At 49.2% G+C, this 17,970-nt stretch overlaps 1 protein-coding gene across 2 annotated transcripts in view; it reads right to left on the bottom strand.

The window, feature by feature from the left end:
* The window catches only part of KIF9 (kinesin family member 9), a 42,156-nt gene that overhangs the window by 12,467 nt on the left and 11,719 nt on the right, over nucleotides 1-17,970 (bottom strand). For both annotated transcript variants that reach the window (XM_081931665.1, XM_081931664.1), the window contains 9 exons: nucleotides 16,528-16,675; nucleotides 13,813-13,877; nucleotides 12,532-12,609; nucleotides 11,512-11,580; nucleotides 7,793-7,897; nucleotides 6,713-6,768; nucleotides 3,984-4,074; nucleotides 1,696-1,829; nucleotides 305-505 (listed from right to left, as the gene is read on the bottom strand). In XM_081931665.1, the coding sequence (XP_081787791.1) occupies nucleotides 305-505; nucleotides 1,696-1,829; nucleotides 3,984-4,074; nucleotides 6,713-6,768; nucleotides 7,793-7,897; nucleotides 11,512-11,580; nucleotides 12,532-12,609; nucleotides 13,813-13,877; nucleotides 16,528-16,675 (947 nt within the window). The remainder of the gene's footprint in view (nucleotides 1-304; nucleotides 506-1,695; nucleotides 1,830-3,983; nucleotides 4,075-6,712; nucleotides 6,769-7,792; nucleotides 7,898-11,511; nucleotides 11,581-12,531; nucleotides 12,610-13,812; nucleotides 13,878-16,527; nucleotides 16,676-17,970) is intronic.

Consider the following 17,970-nt stretch of genomic DNA (forward strand, 5'->3'; position numbering starts at 1 on the left):
TCATCTCGGTCACCCTCTGCACACGTCCCACCTTGTCAGTATCCTCCTTAAATGGTGGCACCCAGAGATTTCTGAAACTGGAGTGCCCAGTACTGGACACAGGACTGCAGGTGGGGTCTGACCGATGCAGCCTAGAGCAGTACTATTGCTCCCCTTGATCTGGCTTTGAGTGAATTTGAACTATAAAAATGGTGTGTGCATGCAGGCGCAGAGAACGAGTCACCCCCCACCATCAGTTTTTGGAACAGCACCCTACTCGGCTACAGACAGGGCTAAGGTTCTCCCTAAGAGGCAAAGAACCAACCTGGGCCTCGTGCTGGGCTCCTCTCTTGGCGCGGAGTCAGAACGATGGGTCTCGAAGCTGACGGCGTCCTGCTCGCGGATCAAGCCCTCCCTTGCCTCCGGGTCCTTGGTGACTGCCCCTACCTGGCTGCGGGACGGGGAAAGGGTCTCCAGATCCTTCCCAGAAAGAGGACTCGCCAGGCCTTCCTTCTTCAGAGTGGGACTGCGAAAGAAGCAGAGGGCAACATTTTATGGCCGGATCCAGTGCTGAGCTTGAGCTCCACTGAGGCCATGACCTGACCCTTCCTCAGCAAAACTGGAAGGTGCTCAGTTCTAGTTTGGGGCACCACCCAAAGCTGGCTAAGGGGAAAACCGGTGATGAAGAGATCAAAAATCCTGCAAGAGCTTTCCGGCCCTATGGGGGCCTTTGGTGCCTCTGAAAGGGGGCATATTCCCGTATTTTTCGCTCCATAAGACGCACCTGACCATAAGATGCACCTAGTTTTTAGAGGGGGAAAGCAAGGAAAAAAATATTCTTTAAAGGGAGCGCTGAGCAGAGCCTGTATGCATCCCAGGCTCTGTTCAGCACTCCCTTTCACGAGCCGCGTGGAGCGTGTGTGCTGCGCCACCTCCATCGTTCTGCCTGGACACTGAGGTCCAGCTCCGAGGGATTTCTGGCGATCCCTTCCCTGCGAGAAGCCAAGTTACAGGGAACCAGGCAGAGGGCCTTCTCGGTGGTGGCGCCAGCCTTGTGGAACACCCTCCCACCAGACGTCAAAGAGAAAAATAACTGCCAAACTTTTATAAGACATCTGAAAGCAGCCCTGTTTAGGGAAGCTTTTAATGTTTCATAGGTTACAGTGCTACCTCAGGTTACATACGCTTCAGGTTACAGACTCTGCTAACCCAGAAATAGTACCTCGGGTTGAGAACTTTGCTTCAGAATGAGAACAGAAATCGTGCTCCGGCGGTGCAGCAGCAGCAGGAGGCCCCATTAGCTAAAGTGGTGCTTCAGGTTAAGAACAGTTTCATGTTAAGAACGGACCTCCGGAACGAATTAAGTACTTAACCCGAGGTACCACTGTATTGTATTTTAGTGTTCTGTTGGAAGCCGCCCAGAGTGGCTGGGGAAACTCAGCCAGATGGGCGGGGTGTAAATAATAAGTTATTATGATGATGATGATGATTATTATTATTAAACTGCATGAGGGGCACAGAGAAGCCCTGGTGTTGCCCAGACTGGCTCCTGCCTCTCGGCCACAGGAGGGTCCACAACCCAGCTGCCAACCCCCCAACCCCGCCACTACAGCAGGCAGAGAAGCAACGCTCAGGGGTCCACATTTGCCACGGCCCACGGGAGCCTAAGAAATCCGACCTGAAGACGCGTGACCATGGGAACAGGAGGGAACCAACCTGACTTGCTCCTTGCCTCTCTTTGCTTTCGATTTCTTCCCGCCGGGCTTGGATGAGAACGGAGCGACTCCAATGCCAAATCCTTGCCCGTCAACTTCCCCAACCAGGTGGCCTTCGGCATCGACCAGCCCTGCCTGGCGACAGTGGAGATCGGAGGGGCTGTTAAGCGGTTTCAAACCTCTGCCCCTGGAATCACGTTCCAGTTTGTCAGTGTCCTTCTTGAACTGGGCACCACAGTTCAAGAAGGACACTGACAAACTGGAACGTGTCCAGAGGAGGGCAACCAAAATGGTCAAAAGCCTGGAAACGATGCCTTATGAGGAACGGCTAAGGGAGCTGGGCATGTTTAGCCTGGAGAAGAGGAGGTTAAGGGGTGATATGATAGCCATGTTCAAATATATAAAAGGATGTCACATAGAGGAGGGAGAAAGGTTGTTTTCTGCTGCTCCAGAGAAGCGGACACGGAGCAATGGATCCAAACTACAAGAAAGAAGATTCCACCCAAACATTAGGAAGAACTTCCTGACAGTAAGAGCTGTTTGACAGTGGAATTTGCTGCCAAGGAGTGTGGTGGAGTCTCCTTCTTTGGAGGTCTTTAAGCAGAGGCTTGACAACCATATGTCAGGAGTGCTCTGATGGTGTTTCCTGCTTGGCAGGGGGTTGGACTCGATGGCCCTTGTGGTCTCTTCCAACTCTATGATTCTATGAATCTGCAGCTGGGATTCCACTTACCGGTACATACATACACACAAGCCAAACTCTGAGGACATCAGAACATGAGAAGAGAGGCGCTTATTATGGGAAGTTTGCAAGCAGGATCTGAGCACGAGAGCCCACCGTCTCCTGCAGTTTCCGGCAACGGGCCTTCAGAAGCATTGCTGCCTCTGTTTTAGGATACCAGGATTATTCAGTCGAATTGGATTGCATGGGTTTAAATTTGGGAGGCAGGTTAGGAGTGGAAATTGGCTGGGACACGGAAACACTGTCTACCAGCTCCACCTGGTACGCAGGCTAAGACCCTCCCTGCCCGCGGACTGTCTCGCCAGAGTGGTGCATGCTCTGGTTATCTCCTGCTTGGACTACTGCAACGCACTCTAGGTGGGGCTACCTTTGAAGGTGACCCGGAAACTGCAACTAATCCAGAATGCGGCAGCTAGACTGGTGACTGGGAGTGGCCGCCAGAACCACATAACACCGGTCCTGAGAGATCTGCATTGGCTCCCAGTACGTTTCCGAGTACAATTCAAAGTGTTGGTGCTGAGCTTTAAAGCCCTAAACGGCCTCGGTCCTGTATACCTGAAGGAGCGTCTCCACCCCCATTGTTCTGCCACGGAGGTCCAGCGCCGAGGGCCTTCTGGTGGTTCCCTCATTGTGAGAAGTGAGGCTACAGGGAAGCAGACAGAGGGCCTTCTCGGTAGTGGCACCCGCCCTGTGGAACACCCTCCCTTCAGATGTGAAGGAAATAAGTAGCTATCTTCTCTTTAAAAGACACCTGACGTCAGCCCTGTTCAGTGAAGTTTTAAATATTTAACGCTGTACAGTGGTGCCCCGCAAGACGAACGCCTCGCAAGACGAAAAACCCGCTAGACGAAAGGGTTTTCCGTTTTGGAGGCGCTTCGCAAAACGAATTTCCCTATGGGGTTGCTTCGCAAGACGGAAAAAATCTTGCATCTCCCCCGCGGGTTTTTTTTGCTTTTTTTGCCCTTTTCTTAAGCCGCTAAGCCGCTTATCAGCTGTTCCGCTGATAAGCCGCTTAACAGCTGATCGCTGGAAGCCGCTTGACAGCTGTAGCGCTAATCCGCTAAGCTGTCAATGGGCTTGCTTCGCAAGACGAAAAAACCGCTAGACGAAGAGCCTCACGGAACGGATTAATTTCGTCTTGCGAGGCACCACTGTACTGTTTTTAACACTTGATTGGGAACCGCCCAGAGTGGCTAGGGAAACTCAGCCAGGTGGGTGGTGTATAAATAATAAATTATTGTTGTTATTGTTATTATTATTATTATTATTATTATTATTATTATTATTAGAGAACCGTGTTTTTCTGATGTGGACAAACAGAGCCATCTGGAATGTGCGGCCTGCAAAATGTTGCCGGGCTGCAATGCCTCTCATTGTAGGGGGCCATAAGTTTTCCGGGGGATGGACCTTGAAGTGGAACCAAATACAGAAGAATTAAAACACAAATGCTGAACCTGGCTCTGGGTTCCAGCCAAATGATCTCGGTCTCCCTCTCCCTCCCTCCCTCCCTCTCTCATACACACGTGTGCTAGTGCACCAACACCAACCTTTTGAACTGCAGACAGGGTTGCGTAGTCGTTTTTGTCTATCAGGGTGTATTTATTCCGCAGCCTGGCTTCCACTTCCTGCTCTTGCTGGCTAAAAAAGAGAAACACGCACCCATACTGTTGGGCTGAGCTGTTGTGGCCGCCTCCTGCACCCGCTACCCCTGCTCCACTGTGTGAGGAGTGCGTGCAGGAGCCAGGCCCTGTGACCAGTAGGGCTTCGCAGGACTGGGGCCTTCCTAAGTTTGTTCTGGAGAGGCAAGGCGCAGCCGCACAGGTGAGGCCGATTGGTAACTCACAGCACCTGGTGGCAAGAGCCGGGAAGGGATATAAGGTCAGCATTTCCCTTCGGCTCTTTGCCACAGCAACACGTTTCCTGCCTTGCTGTGTTTGGCTCCTTGCTTCCTGTTCCTCGGACCTCAGCTCCTTGACTCCCTGTTTTTTTGATTTTCGGACCCTTGACTTCGTGGCTCCTTGCTACTCGACCCTCAGACCCTTGACTTCGTGACTCCTTGCTCTTGACCCTCGGACCCTTGACTTCGTGGCTCCCTGCTTCTCGACCCTCGGACCCTTGACTTCGTGGCTCCCTGCTTCTCGACCCTCAGACCCTTGACTTTGTGACTCCTTGCTTCTCGACCCTCAGACCCTTGACTTCGTGACTCCCTGCTTCTCGACCCTCGGACCCTTGACTTCGTGACTCCTTGCTCTTGACCCTTGGACCCTTGACTTCGTGGCTCCCTGCTTCTCGACCCTCGGACCCTTGACTTCGTGACTCCCTGCTTCTCGACCCTCGGACCCTTGACTTCATGACTCCCTGCTTCTCGACCCTCGGACCCTTGACTTCGTGACTCCCTGCTTCTCGACCCTCGGATCCTTGACTTCGTGACTCCTTGCTTCTCGACCCTCGGACCCTTGACTTTGTGACTCCCTGCTTCTCGACCCTCGGACCCTTGACTTTGTGGCTCCCTGCTTCTCGACCCTCGGACCCTTGACTTCGTGACTCCCTGCTTCTCGACCCTCGGACCCTTGACTTCGTGACTCCCTGCTTCTCGACCCTCGGACCCTTGACTTCGTGACTCCTTGCTTCTCGACCCTCGGACCCTTGACTTTGTGACTCCCTGCTTCCTGGCCCTCGGACCCCTGGCTTCTGGACTCTCGTTCCTGCTCCCACCCCGCCATCTTGCCCCCGGTCCTGAGGTTCTCAGCCGGGACTTCGATTGCCCGTAGACTGGACCATGACGTACTGTCTCCCAGAACCAGAAGAGGATTGAAGTGGGAGGAGAAAAAGCGGGTGGCACGCAGGCATAGTCTTTGCCTGCCTGAGCATAACTTGGTGGTGGGGGAGATACACAAGTCGAGGTCAGGGTCTCTCTGTTGCGGCAACTGCCTCACTGGGTGCACACCTAGAGGAGCTGAAACATAGGACTGATGGACATGCCTTTCCCTAACTTGAAAGTGTTAGAATTCCTGAACTATGATTGCCCACTCAGGCATGTGTCTCTGCCAGGGTCCTACTCGAGTGTAGGCTGAACTCCTGACAGCAAGTGTACTTTTGACAATAAAGAGTTAATTCCTTCCTCTGGTCATGCCTTGCCTGAGAGCGCGACAGGTACAGCCAGGGGAGAAGATATGGCAAGAGAGAAACATGGCAACCGAACCTGAGGTTCCCCACTCCAATTCTAGAGAATGCTTCAGGTTACAGACTCCGCTAACTCAGAAATAGTACCTCGGGTTAAGAACTTTGCTTCAGGATGAGAACAGAAATCACGTGGCAGCAACAGGAGGCCCCATTAGCTAAAGTGGTGCTTCAGGTTAAGAACAGTTTCAGTTAAGAATGGACCTCCAGAATGAATTAAGTTCTTAACCTATAGGGTATAAGTACCACTGTATACCCTAACACAGCCTTCCCCAACTTGGTGCCCTCCAGACTTTTTGAACCACAGCTCCCATCAGCCCCAGCAAGCATGTCCAATACTCAGGGATGGTGGGAGTCGTATTGCGAAACCATGGTTGGGGAAAGCTTCCCCAACAAATACCAAGCAGATGTGATGTTCTGTGGGAAAAGTGCTGGGTGAAGAGAAGTGCTGCAAGGCACCAGCCGGGGAACCTCCAAGGGAAGACCTAGAGGAGGGAGACTCAAGAGCCAGGGGATTGGTGGAGGGACACTGAGGAGAGGTCAGAGGGAGAAGATTGGTGGAAGTGTTGGAAGCTGAAGGGGCAACAGGGTTTAGTGAGCAGGAAGAGCCTGTGATAGGGAGCAGTGCAGACTCCGAGGCTGAAGCAGAGGAGGGAGGTCAAGAGACTGCAGAGAAATCCAGGGAGTCTTCCCCTCCTGCTGTGAGAAGCTCCCCTCCCCACTGGTCTCCAAGGAAGTGCAGAAGAGCAGGATGAGGAGGCTGGAACAGAGATCAGAGGTGTGCAGACATAGTTTGATAATGTTTGGGAAACATCCGGGAGAGAAGTCATCTTAAGGGTGGTAGAGGAGGGGTTCTGGTAACTGCTCCATAAAGGCAAGACCTGCGGGGAAGGGGTGCTGAGACCACGAGGCTGAATAAAGCGTTAACTTCACTGGCATCGAAGATTTGCTTTCTTTCTTGCTGGCCTGCGTCCGACTGCAGCCCTGACAACGACATCGTAGGTGGACGTCATGAGTGGGAATCACAAATGCCAGCGAAGAGTTTCTAAGTGCAGGCGTCAGCAGAGTGTAAGCACAGGCAAGCCGAAGCACTTACCCCAGAATCATTTTGAACTGGTTGAATATTTCGTGGATTTGTCTGATGCTCAAAATCTGGCAAAGCAGAGGGAATGACATAATGAGGCAGGCAGCCTGGCCAATGTTTCCAAATGTTTCACGGTAAAATGAGAGCGGGAGTCAGCAAACTGTTTCAGCAGGGGGCCGGTCCACTGTCCCTCAGACCTTGTGGGGGGCCGGACTATATTTTGAAGGGGGGGAACGAATTCCTATGCCCCGCAAATAACCCAGAGATGCATTTTAAATAAAAAGACACATTCTATTCCTATAAAAACACGCTGATTCCCAGACCGTCCGCGGGCCGGATTTAGAAGGTGATTGGGCTGGATCCGGCCCCGGGGCCTTAGTTTGCCTACTCATAAGAGGGTCAAATTAGCTTCCTGCTGAGGTACCCGGTTGGCCGCTATGAGAAGAGGATGTTAGATGAGGGGCCTTTGGCCTGATCTAGCAGACAGACTGCCTTTATCTCCCCTTAACCTGTATGGCCCTGCCTTGGGCCTCACTGCTTCTGAATGAGCAAGAAACTATGATTTGCCCAACCCATCTCTGAAGACAATCCCCAGATCTGCAAGATGACAACTACAGAGGTACCTCTGGTTGCGAACGGGATCCGTTCCGGAGGCCCGTTCACAACATGTGTTATGTACTGAAGTTCTCACCCAGAGCCAGCAGGGGGGTACTTTAGATAGTTATGCAAATGAAGGATCAAAAGTGACGTTCAGTGATTGGATAGTTTTAGAAAGTTGTTACAGTAACAAGGTAAGAGAGCTCTATATAAGCAGGCTGACTGAGCCCTTCGGTTTAGTTCTGTTCTGGCATCTGAATAAAGAGCTGTTTGAACAATCGCTGTGTCAACAACATGAGCAGAACTCAACCCACGTCTGTGCATGCGAAGGTCGCGATTTGCCACTTCTGTACATGCGCGTGACGCCATTTTGCGCGTCTGCACGAGCAGCAAAACCCGGAAGTAACCCTTTCCGGTACTTCTGGGTTGCCGCGGGTCGCAACCTGGAAACGCGCAACCTGAAGCAAACGTAACATGAGGTATGACTGTACCTACATCTAACTCATCTATGGTTCCATCGAGGTAACGGCGGACTTGAGAGCTGATCTCTGCCACCTGGATTTCATTCAGGGGCTCGTAAGACACTGGAGGACGGTTGAGCTGCAAGCGTAAGAGAACAGAAGGTCAGCAGTTAAGTGACGGGGGAGAGGCAGGCCCATCCCTGTTCTCCATAACGCTAGAAGTTCTCCTGGCTTTGCCAAAATTGCTTTCCATCCAATGCTTCATAGAATCGTAGAGTTGGAAGTGCCCCCAGAGATCCTCTAGTCCAGCCTTTCTCAACCTGTGGGTCCCCAGATGTTGTTGAACTACAACTCCCATCACCCCTAGCAAGGCCAGAGCTCAGGGATGATGGGAGTTGTAGTCCAACAACATCTGGGGACCCATGGGTTGAGAACCGCTGCTCTAGTCCAACCCAATGCAGGGATCTCAGCTAAAGCATCCATGACAGATGGCTTTCAACCTCTGCTTTAAAATCTCCAAGGAAGGAGAGTCCACAACCTCCCGAGGGAGTTGGTTCCTCTGTCTAACACAGGGGCCGGCAAGGTTTACCTCGCCTGGGCCGGTTCACTCCAGCAGAGATCCCTCCATGGGCCAGATCGCGCGTGCGGCTGCAATTTCCGGCATCTGTACAGACACGATTTTCAGCATCTGAGCATGTGCAGACACGATTTCCGGCACCACAGAAGCGAGTCCCCGTGCTGCGCTGATTTTATATATATATATATATACACATTTTTATTAGTTTTTGTAACATATCCTTTCCAACAATCATATAACATAACTTCTTATCTTACACAATATTTTAGACTTCTGTCATCACCTCTGATGATTTTCCATTCCTTATTCTGCATTTCTTAATTTCTATATTACTCTTAATTATCCTTAACTAATAATTCTCCTCATAGTCTTTCTTGCAATATTTGAGATAGTCCTCCTTTCAGTACTTCTTGCAGTCCTACTAGCGTAATCTGTTCATTACAATTGCTTTTCAAATAGTTCGTATATTTACTCCAGTCTTCTAAGAATCTTTGGTCCCGCAGGTTTCGAATCCTTCCTGTTAATTTATCCAATTTTGCATAGTCCATCACGCGCTGCGTTCATTTAGCGCAGCGCGTGGGGACTCGCCGGGTGGGCGGCTCGATTTGGGGGCGGCTTGTGGGCTGGTGAAATGACCTTCATGGCCACTTGTGGCCCATGGGCCTTAGGTTGCCTAGCCCTGGTCTAACAGCTCTCACTGCCAGAAAGTCCTTTCTGATCCTTCGTTGGAATCTCATCTTGTAACCAGAAGCCATGGGTTAAAGTCCCACCCTCCAGAGCAGGAGAAAACAAGTTTGCTCTATCTTCCATGGCCCAGCCCTTGAGATATTTGAAGGTGGCTATTAGATCTCCTCTCAGCCTGCTCTTTTCCAGGCTAAACATACCCAGCTCCCTCAACCATTCATCCTAAGGCGTGGTTTCCAGTCCCTTAATCATTTCAGTTGGCCGTCTCTGCACCTGTTCCAGCATCTCAACCTCCTTCTTAAATTGTGGTGCCCAGAATGTCATTAGGCGGTGAAGACCACAGCCAGCTTCCCCACTCCCCAACAGAGAACTGTACAACCTTCAACCGCTTGCCTAAAGGTAGGGCCATCTACACACCATGGAGAAGACAGCTGGAATACTATTAGCATTTATGGCACTTTAGAGCATGCGAAGCACCTCAAAGACATCTCAAAGCTACAGTAACCTGTAGCTGAAAGGTGGAGCAACTGTTTGCACACAGAAGGTCACAGGTTCAATCCCTGTCATCTCCAGGTAGGACCAGAAATTGAATTGGTCTGACCTGATATACAGCATCTTCCTTAAATAGCTGATATCAGCAGGTTGTGGCAGATGAGGGAGGGCTGAACCCAAGAAAATGACCAACCCAGTGAAGTTATGGCTAGCACAAGATCTGGACCTGGGTCTTCCTGATCCATAGCTCAGGCTCTTAGTCATTGCACTATACCAACCAGCCTTGTAGCAAAAGGCTGGCCATTATGATGTGTGCGTGTTGCTTGTTTCTATGGCTGGACAACTGCAGTGCAAAATTCGGAGAAATCTGAATTTCAACGGAGAGCTCTGCTTTGCTTTGTATATTGTTTTGGATTTGGCAGATTTGCCTTTAAATTGAAATGAAATTGAAATACTTTATTATCACTTGTACAACTTGTATACAGTGAGATTACATGAGCAACCCCCACTCAGCTCTCTTAGTCTTAATTCCCCTCTTTTACTGACGCACACCCACCAAACCTGAAAGTCAGTTGCCCTGTTGTTATCTTTTCATTCAGCAGCGTAACAGCCCACGGATAGAAGCTGTTCTTTACCCTGTTGGTGCGACTAATCCTGCTTCTATATCTTCTGCCCGAGGGCAGGAGATCAAGAAAGTGCCGGCCAGGGTGTGAATCATCCCTGAGAATTTTCCTCACTCTCCTGAGGCAATGTTCTTCTGCTATTTCATCCAGCGGATTCACGGGACAGCCCATAATATCTTGTGCTGTATTCACCACCCTCTGTAGGCACTTCCTATCAGTTGGTGTCCAACCAGCGTCCCACACCGTGATGCAGTATGAAAGGACACTTTCTATTGTGGACCGTAGAAGGAGATCATCAAATGTTGATTGACATCGTTCTTCCGCAATACTCTGAGGAGATGGAGTCTCTGTTGGGCTTTCTTAACCACCTGGGTTGTATTGATTTCCCAAGTAAGATCTTCCCTGAGATAAACTCAGGTAAATGATAAACTGAGATAAATGTGAATCAAATTCTCCCCCACTCCCCAGGGCCGGGGGGAAAGTGGCTTAGAACAGTTTATGGGGAGAAGGGAGTGAAGCACGGTCCAGCTGCCCACCCCACGTTGTGTATTAAAGTTTCATCACCATCCTTTTATCGGTAGGTGGCCCAATCTGGGTTGGGTGATGCTATCATCACAGAATCATACAGCTGGAAGGGACTAAAAGGGTCATCTAATCCAACCCCTGGAAATGAAGGAATCACAGCTAAAGAATCTTTGACAGGAGGTCATTTTCAAAGCCTAACTGTGTCCCCTTTCATGGATCACCGCCTTGCCGTGGCGAAGGGGCTTGAATAACTCAGAGAAGTTATTCAACTTCTCAACGTCATTTTGAGCATCTGCGCGTGCACGAGCGGCAAAACCATGATCTTTGTTTTTTTGATGTTGAGCTTCAAACCATATTTTGCGCTCTCCTCTTTCACCCTCATTAAAAGGTTCTTTAATTCCTCCTCACTTTCTGCCATCAAGGTTGTGTCATCTGCATATCTGAGGTTGTTGATATTTCTTCCGGCAATCTTAATTCCGGCTTGGGATTCATCCAGCCCAGCCTTTCGCATTATGAATTCTGCATATAGGTTATATAAGCAGGGAGACAATATGCAGCCTTGCCGTACTCCTTTCCCAATTTTGAACCAATCAGTTGGTTCATGGATCACTGCCTTGTCGTGGCGAAGGGGTTTGAACAACTCAGAGAAGCTATGAGCCATTTCATGCAGGGTCACCCAAGATGGACAGGTCATAGTGGAGAGTTTTGACCAAACGTGATCCACCTGGAGCAGGAACCGACAAGCCACTCCTGTATCCCTGCCAAAAAAACTCCATGGTCCATGGGGTCACGAAGAGTGAGACATGACTAAAAGACTAAACAAAAACTGCGTCCCCAGAGGCTGTTTCTCACCAGGCTGTTGTGCATGGCCAGCTCCTCCTTCAGGTAAAGGACTTCTTTTTCCAGAATTTTCACCATTCGCTAAGCAAAGGGAGAGAATGAAAGGTGAGAATGAAGCAGGAAAGAGAGAGAGAAGTAGAAAGATCCAGATCTGCGTTTCAGTTTCCAGTCCTTGCTGGTTGCCGTCATCACCTCTACTCTACCTCAGCCAGCAAGAAGAGATTTATATCGCTATATTTATTCTATTTGTTCTATTTTTATTGCAGAAATTAAGAAACTGCCTTCCAATGCATTTGCAGTAATCAGGGCGGCTTACAACTATTGAAACAAAACATCAATTAAAAAAATAAGTAAAACAATTTCTGTTTGAGGGATTATTTAGCTCTGTACCACCTGTTCACAGATTTAAACCGTGGCTGCAGTGTTAGGACCAGATTAGGCACTCAGCCAATGCCAACCTGGTGCCCTCACGCTACAAGCCTTGTGACCCAGAGACTACCAGTCTTGTAATCCAGAACAGGGAAACCCAGCCAGATGGGCGGGTATAAGTAATAAATATTATTATTATTATTATTTAAAGGTAAAGGACCCCTAGACGATTAAGTCCAGTGAAAGGCAACTATGGGGTTTTAGGCTCATCTCGCTTTCAGGCCGAGGGAGCCGGCGTTTGTCCACAGGCAGCTTTCCAGGTCATGTGGCCAGCAGGACTAAACCGCTTCTGGTGCAACAGGACACCGTAACGGAAACCAAAGCGCATGGAAAATCCGTTTACCTTTCCACCGGAGTGGTACCTATTTATCTACTTGCACTGGTGTGCTTTTGAACTGCTAGGTTGGCAGGAGCTGGGACAGAGCAACGGGAGCTCACCTCGTCGCGGGGATTTGAACTGCTGACCTTCCGATCGGCAAGCCCAAGAGGCTCAGTGGTTTAGACCACAGCGCCACCCATGTCCTACTAACCACTCATCCACTGACCAAACCTCTCTACCCAGCCAGCCAGCCAGTGGAATTGTCTACACAGGGCAGCACCTACCTCAGGGTTGATTTTTTCGTTCACAATTGGCTCAGTGGTCACCCATTTCATTCTGGTGGCAAAACGCAGTGTGGACAGCTGAAGAGAAATGAATGTCACTTAGCAATTGTTCTGGAGTCAAGAAAACTGTGCCCAAGAGCCTATCTGAATGCCAAATGTAACTATAATTATTTTGATTTCTTATCTGCCCTTCACCACAAGGTTCCAGCGCCGGAGGGCGGGGCGGAATCCTTGCCCACCTTATTTCCTTCACATCTGAAGGGAGGGTGTTCCTCAGGGTGGGCGCCACTACCGAGAAGGCCCTCCGTTCCGGAGCTCCGTTCGCATCCAGGTTGTGATTCGCCGCTTCTGCGCATGCGTGTGACGTCATTTTGAGCATCTGCGCGTGCACGAGTGGCAAAACCCGGAAGTAACCCCTTTTGTTACTTCCAGGTCACCGCAGAGCGTAACCTGGAAACACTCAACCTGAAGCGAAACATACAGGGAGGCAATGTAGGTCTTTCAGAACCAATGTTGTATGATTGGTGTTCAATCACATACAGGAGGATTCAGGTTGCAGAGTGTATACCTGAATGGGCACTCTGCACCTGCCGCGACATGGCACCCAGTGCAGTTGGGCTAGAAGTGGAACAGTCCACTCTCATTCTGCTGCCCATACAGAGCAGGCCTTAAACCAAGGGTAGCCAATGTGATGCTCTCCAGCAATTTCCAGACTGCAGCTGCCATCAAATCCAACCAGCACCACCAAAGGCCAGGGATGACAGGGAGCTGTAGTCCATATGGAGGCTGCTACATTGGCTCTCCCTGCATTTAAACAATCCCAGTTTTGCATTTAGGTAAGGTAAAGGGACCCCTGACCATTAGGTCCAGTCATGACTGACTCTGGGGTTGTGGCACTCATCTCGCTTTATTGGCTGAGGGAGCCGGCATACAGCTTCCAGGTCATATGGCCAGCATGACTAAGCCGCTTCTGGCCAACCCGAGCAGCGCACGGAAATACCGTTTACCTTCCCGCTGGAGTGGTACCTATTTATCTACTTGCACTTTGAGGTGCTTTCGAACTGCTAGGTTGGCAGGAGCAGGGACTGAGCAATGGGAGCTCACCCTGTCGCGGGAATTCGAACCGCCGACCTTCTGATCGGCAAGTCCTAGGCTCTGTGGTTTAACCCACAGCACCACCTGATTCCCATTTGCATTTAGGTACATGTTCCCTAAGCACCTGGAACGGTCACTTCACTTCCACCCACATTTCAGCCCCTCGAGTCCCCGCCGGGGCCTTACCGTCTCCACAATGTGGATGGCTTCACTGCAGATGTTGGCTACGAGGACCGTGTTGCAATTGCCGCCTAGGAGAGACACAAAGGAAATGAAGGCTGGAATCTGATTCTCTGATTCTACTTGCAGGGCACCATTTATTCGCTGGCATCCATCCGCCAAGGATCTGCTGAGTGCCCCAGAGGATTCTGGGAGAAAGCTAAGGAGCAGGACACATGTCCCAAGGCCTGTGGGTGGGTGGACCAGTTGGGACTTTAACAACAACAACAACAACAACAACAATTTATTATTTATACCTCACCCATCTGGCTGGGTTTCACCAGCCACTCTTGGCGGCTTCCAACAAAAGATTAAAATACAGTGGTACCTCGGGTTAAGTACTTAATTCGTTCCGGAGGTCCGTTCTTAACCTGAAACTGTTCTTAACCTGAAGCACCACTTTAGGTAATGGGGCCTCCTGCTGCCGACGTGCTGCCGGAACACGATTTCTGTTCTCATCCTGAAGCAAAGTTCTTAACCTGAAGCACTATTTCTGGGTTAGCGGAGTCTGTAACCTGAAGCGTATGTAACCTGAAGTGTATGTAACCTGAGGTCTACTGTAGTCTGTAAAACATTAAAAGCTTCCCTAAACAGGGGTGCCTTCAGATGTCTTCTAAAAGTCTGGTAGCTGTTTTTCTCTTTGACATCTGGTGGGACGGGTGCCACTACCGAGAAGGCCCTCTGCCTGGTTTCCTGTAACTTGGCTTCTCGCAGGGAGGGAACTGCCAGAAGGCCCTTGGAGCTGGACCTCAGTGTCTGGGCAGAACGACGGGGGTGGAGACGCTCCTTCAGGTATACTGGACCGAGGCCGTTTAGGGCTTTATTTATTTGTTTAAGGGCATTTCTGAGCCCTTTAATATTTTAAAGAACTTTAAGCAGTGCACGCTATTTATAATATAAAAACGATATCCATTAAAACAAAAGTGCTATCTAGAACCAACGAAACCAAGGCTAAAGCAAGTAAAAGGGATTCGAGGGATTCATCTGCATAAATGCATAAAAATCTCCACTTAAATGGCTTGTTGAAAGAGGACACTGGCCTTTCAAGAACCACACAATTCCCTATAAACCTGCCCACTGTCCCTTCAGGCCCTGCTCTGTATCCCTGCAATCTGAGGTCTGGTGATTATTAAAGGCAGGGTCTTTTCTCTGATGGCCCCCAGGCTGATTTTCAACAGTGGACAGGGCGAGAGCCAAAAGTGAGGCCAGATTTGCACACTCTTAACAGAGATATGGGGACATAGGTGGCGCTGTGGGTTAAACCACAGAGCCTAGGACTTGATGATCAGAAGGTCAGCGGTTTGAATCCCTGCGACGGGGTGAGCTCCCGTTGCTCGGTCCCTGCTCCTGCCAACCTAGCAGTTCGAAAGCACGCCAGTGCATGTAGATAAATAGTCTTTTTTTAAAAAAAGAAAAAATCTTTTTATTAAGCTGTTTTTTTGAGAGAAAAGCAACATAAAATAAAACACAACCACGAACATACCAAGGAAAAAAAACACAAAAGTACATAAGTAAATAACATAGAAAAATATTAATTCATAGCATAACCTTAAATTGACTTCCCTCCATCACGGTTTGAGCTATATCCCCACATTATCTTCTGCGGTATCTTTTTACAACCTTTATCTACACATCGCAGGTTTTATGTTACACCTACTGTGATTTTAATGTTTCCTAAGTTTGTTTCTATGTATGTAATAAATTTGTTCCAATCATTAATAAATTTTACGTTTTTTTGATGCCTGATCTTCTGTGTCATCTTTGCTAGTTCTATATATTCAAATAACTTAATTTGCCATTCTCTAATAGTTGGGATATTAGGTGTTTTCCAGTTTTGTGCTAGCAATATCCTGGCCGCTGCCGTTGCGTATTGGAACATAGTTTGGTCTCAGAAGCGGCTTAGTCATGCTGGTCACATGACCCGGAAGCTGTACGCTGGCTCCCTCGGCCAGTAAAGCGAGATGAGCGCTGCCACCCCAGAGTCAGCCACGACTGGACCTAAAAAGCATCCTGTTTAGAAGATGCTCTAAAACAGGGTTCCCAAACTTGGGTCCCTAGCTGTTTTTGGACAACAACCAGTGCTTTTTTTCTTTTAAAAAATGTTTAGGGGGTACTCTCATTTTGACTCCAGAAAATCACCATTTTACAGTTCAAATTGGGGGAAATAAATACAGCAGATGGACAAAAGTTCAAAGATTCACAAAATTTTTAGGGGTATGCGTACCCCCAGAAAAAAAGCACTGACTACAACTCCCATCCTCCCTAGCTAGCAGGACCAGTGGTCAGGGATGATGGGAATTGTAGTCCAAAAACAGCTAGAGACCTAACTTTGGGAAACCTAGCTCTAAAATGCTACCTGCTGTTGTTAAATGTTTAACTTTTGAAACTGCGAGGTGGGAGGAGAGAGATAGTGATTATTTTCTTTTTAATGGGAACCTTGCAAATAAATTATAGATTTTAATGGCAATTTTTTCCCTCTTGGCCACTTTAGGAGCTGTTTAACAGAGAGGGGGAACAGAAGCAACTACATTTTAGAGATCAGGTGATGTTAAACTAAGCTCAAGAGTGATGGCGTAGTGTCATAACAGCCCTGTCAAGGCCAGATTTGCCATGAGCAGGGACCTGAACCCGGGTTCGCCCACACCCAACACTCCAGCCAGTACCACCAACCCAAGTCCTTACCTAGTGAATCTTTCAGGGTGTAGGTGAGCTTGCTCTGGCGGAAAGGAACGTGTTCCCGGTTACGGTCGGCCAACGCAATAATAACTTGTTCCAGGTACGACAGAGACCTGTTGATGTAAGTTGCTTCCTTCAGTCCGTACCCCTCCGACTGTTAAAAAGGGGGAGCAAGAAGACACCTTAGAAAGTGTGGTTTATGTTTCATTTGAATTATTTTATCTGGCCTTTCTGTATACCCACTGTAATGGTTCTAGGGGTTGCTCGTGCGTAAATCGGCGCCACACCTGGCTGGGTTGCCTGAGTGAACCCTTTCTGTCCGGACAGCCACTCGCCCGTGGCTGTCTCAATCGCTGGCAGAATCCGTCAGTGGGCGTTTCTTGAACTTCTTCCAGCAAAGAAGCTCTTTGACGCCTAGTCTCCTCCTACTCTCCCTGCGTGGAAGCCTTCTGCGCAGGGAGGGTGTGGGCAGCGGAGGACCCGTGCTCTCCCCGCTGGTCCCCGGCGAGGAGTCCTGGAGCCACCTCGCCGATTCCCCCATCTGCCCCCCTTCTCCACTGGTGCTACGCTGATTTCCTTCCCCAGAAGATGGGCTGCTTCTCTCCCTCCCAGGACGCTCTCCATAATCCCTCTGGAGCCCTCCCTCTCCCTCTGGCTCCGATGGCAGTTCCCTGACACCCACGGTGGCTAACATAGTTAAAACAGAATAGACAAACAACCACATGATTACTAAACAACAACAACAACAAATTTAAAACAGAATTAAAATGCAAGAGAGCAACATAGTAAGTTAGGCTGTTACACACCGCACATTAAAAGCAAATTTCCTTGAGATATTTTAAGAAGACTGCCGTATCTCCTCTCAGTCTCCTCTTCTCCAGGCTAAACATACCCAGCTCCTTCAACCATTCCTCATATGGCTTGGTTTCCAGACCCCTGATTATCTTGGTCGCCTTCCTCTGCACACCTTCCAGCTTGTCAACATGGACACAGTATTCCATGTGTGTTCTGACCAAGGTGGAATAGAGTGGTACCATTACTTCTCTTCGGAGATGGACTTGCAGCAGAAAATGATCTTGGGCAATGGTACCTGCTCACCTCTAAATCTTGGTTTATTACCCCTCTTAAGGCTCCCAAACTATTTGAATTCTTTAACTTCCTCAGCTCATAGATATGCCTTTGTAAAGGCAAGATTCAACACCTTCCCATCGAACGTGCTGAGAAATAGATTCTCCAATGGACAGATATCGCTCTTATGTGATTGTAATTGTGGGGCACCGGAATCGTTGCATCACATAATTCTTGATTGTGCTTTTCACTTATCGGCCAGGAGCAAGTTTCTTGCTCAATATCTTAAGGGAATTGCCGATGATACGACTGAAGCCAAACTGAGATATCTATTAAATGATGATGACCCCCTAAGATCACTCATGGTTGCCAGATTCTTGG

This window comes from Podarcis melisellensis, assembly GCF_964234715.1.
Source record: "Podarcis melisellensis genome assembly, chromosome: 12".
Classification (NCBI taxonomy): domain Eukaryota; kingdom Metazoa; phylum Chordata; class Lepidosauria; order Squamata; family Lacertidae; genus Podarcis; species Podarcis melisellensis.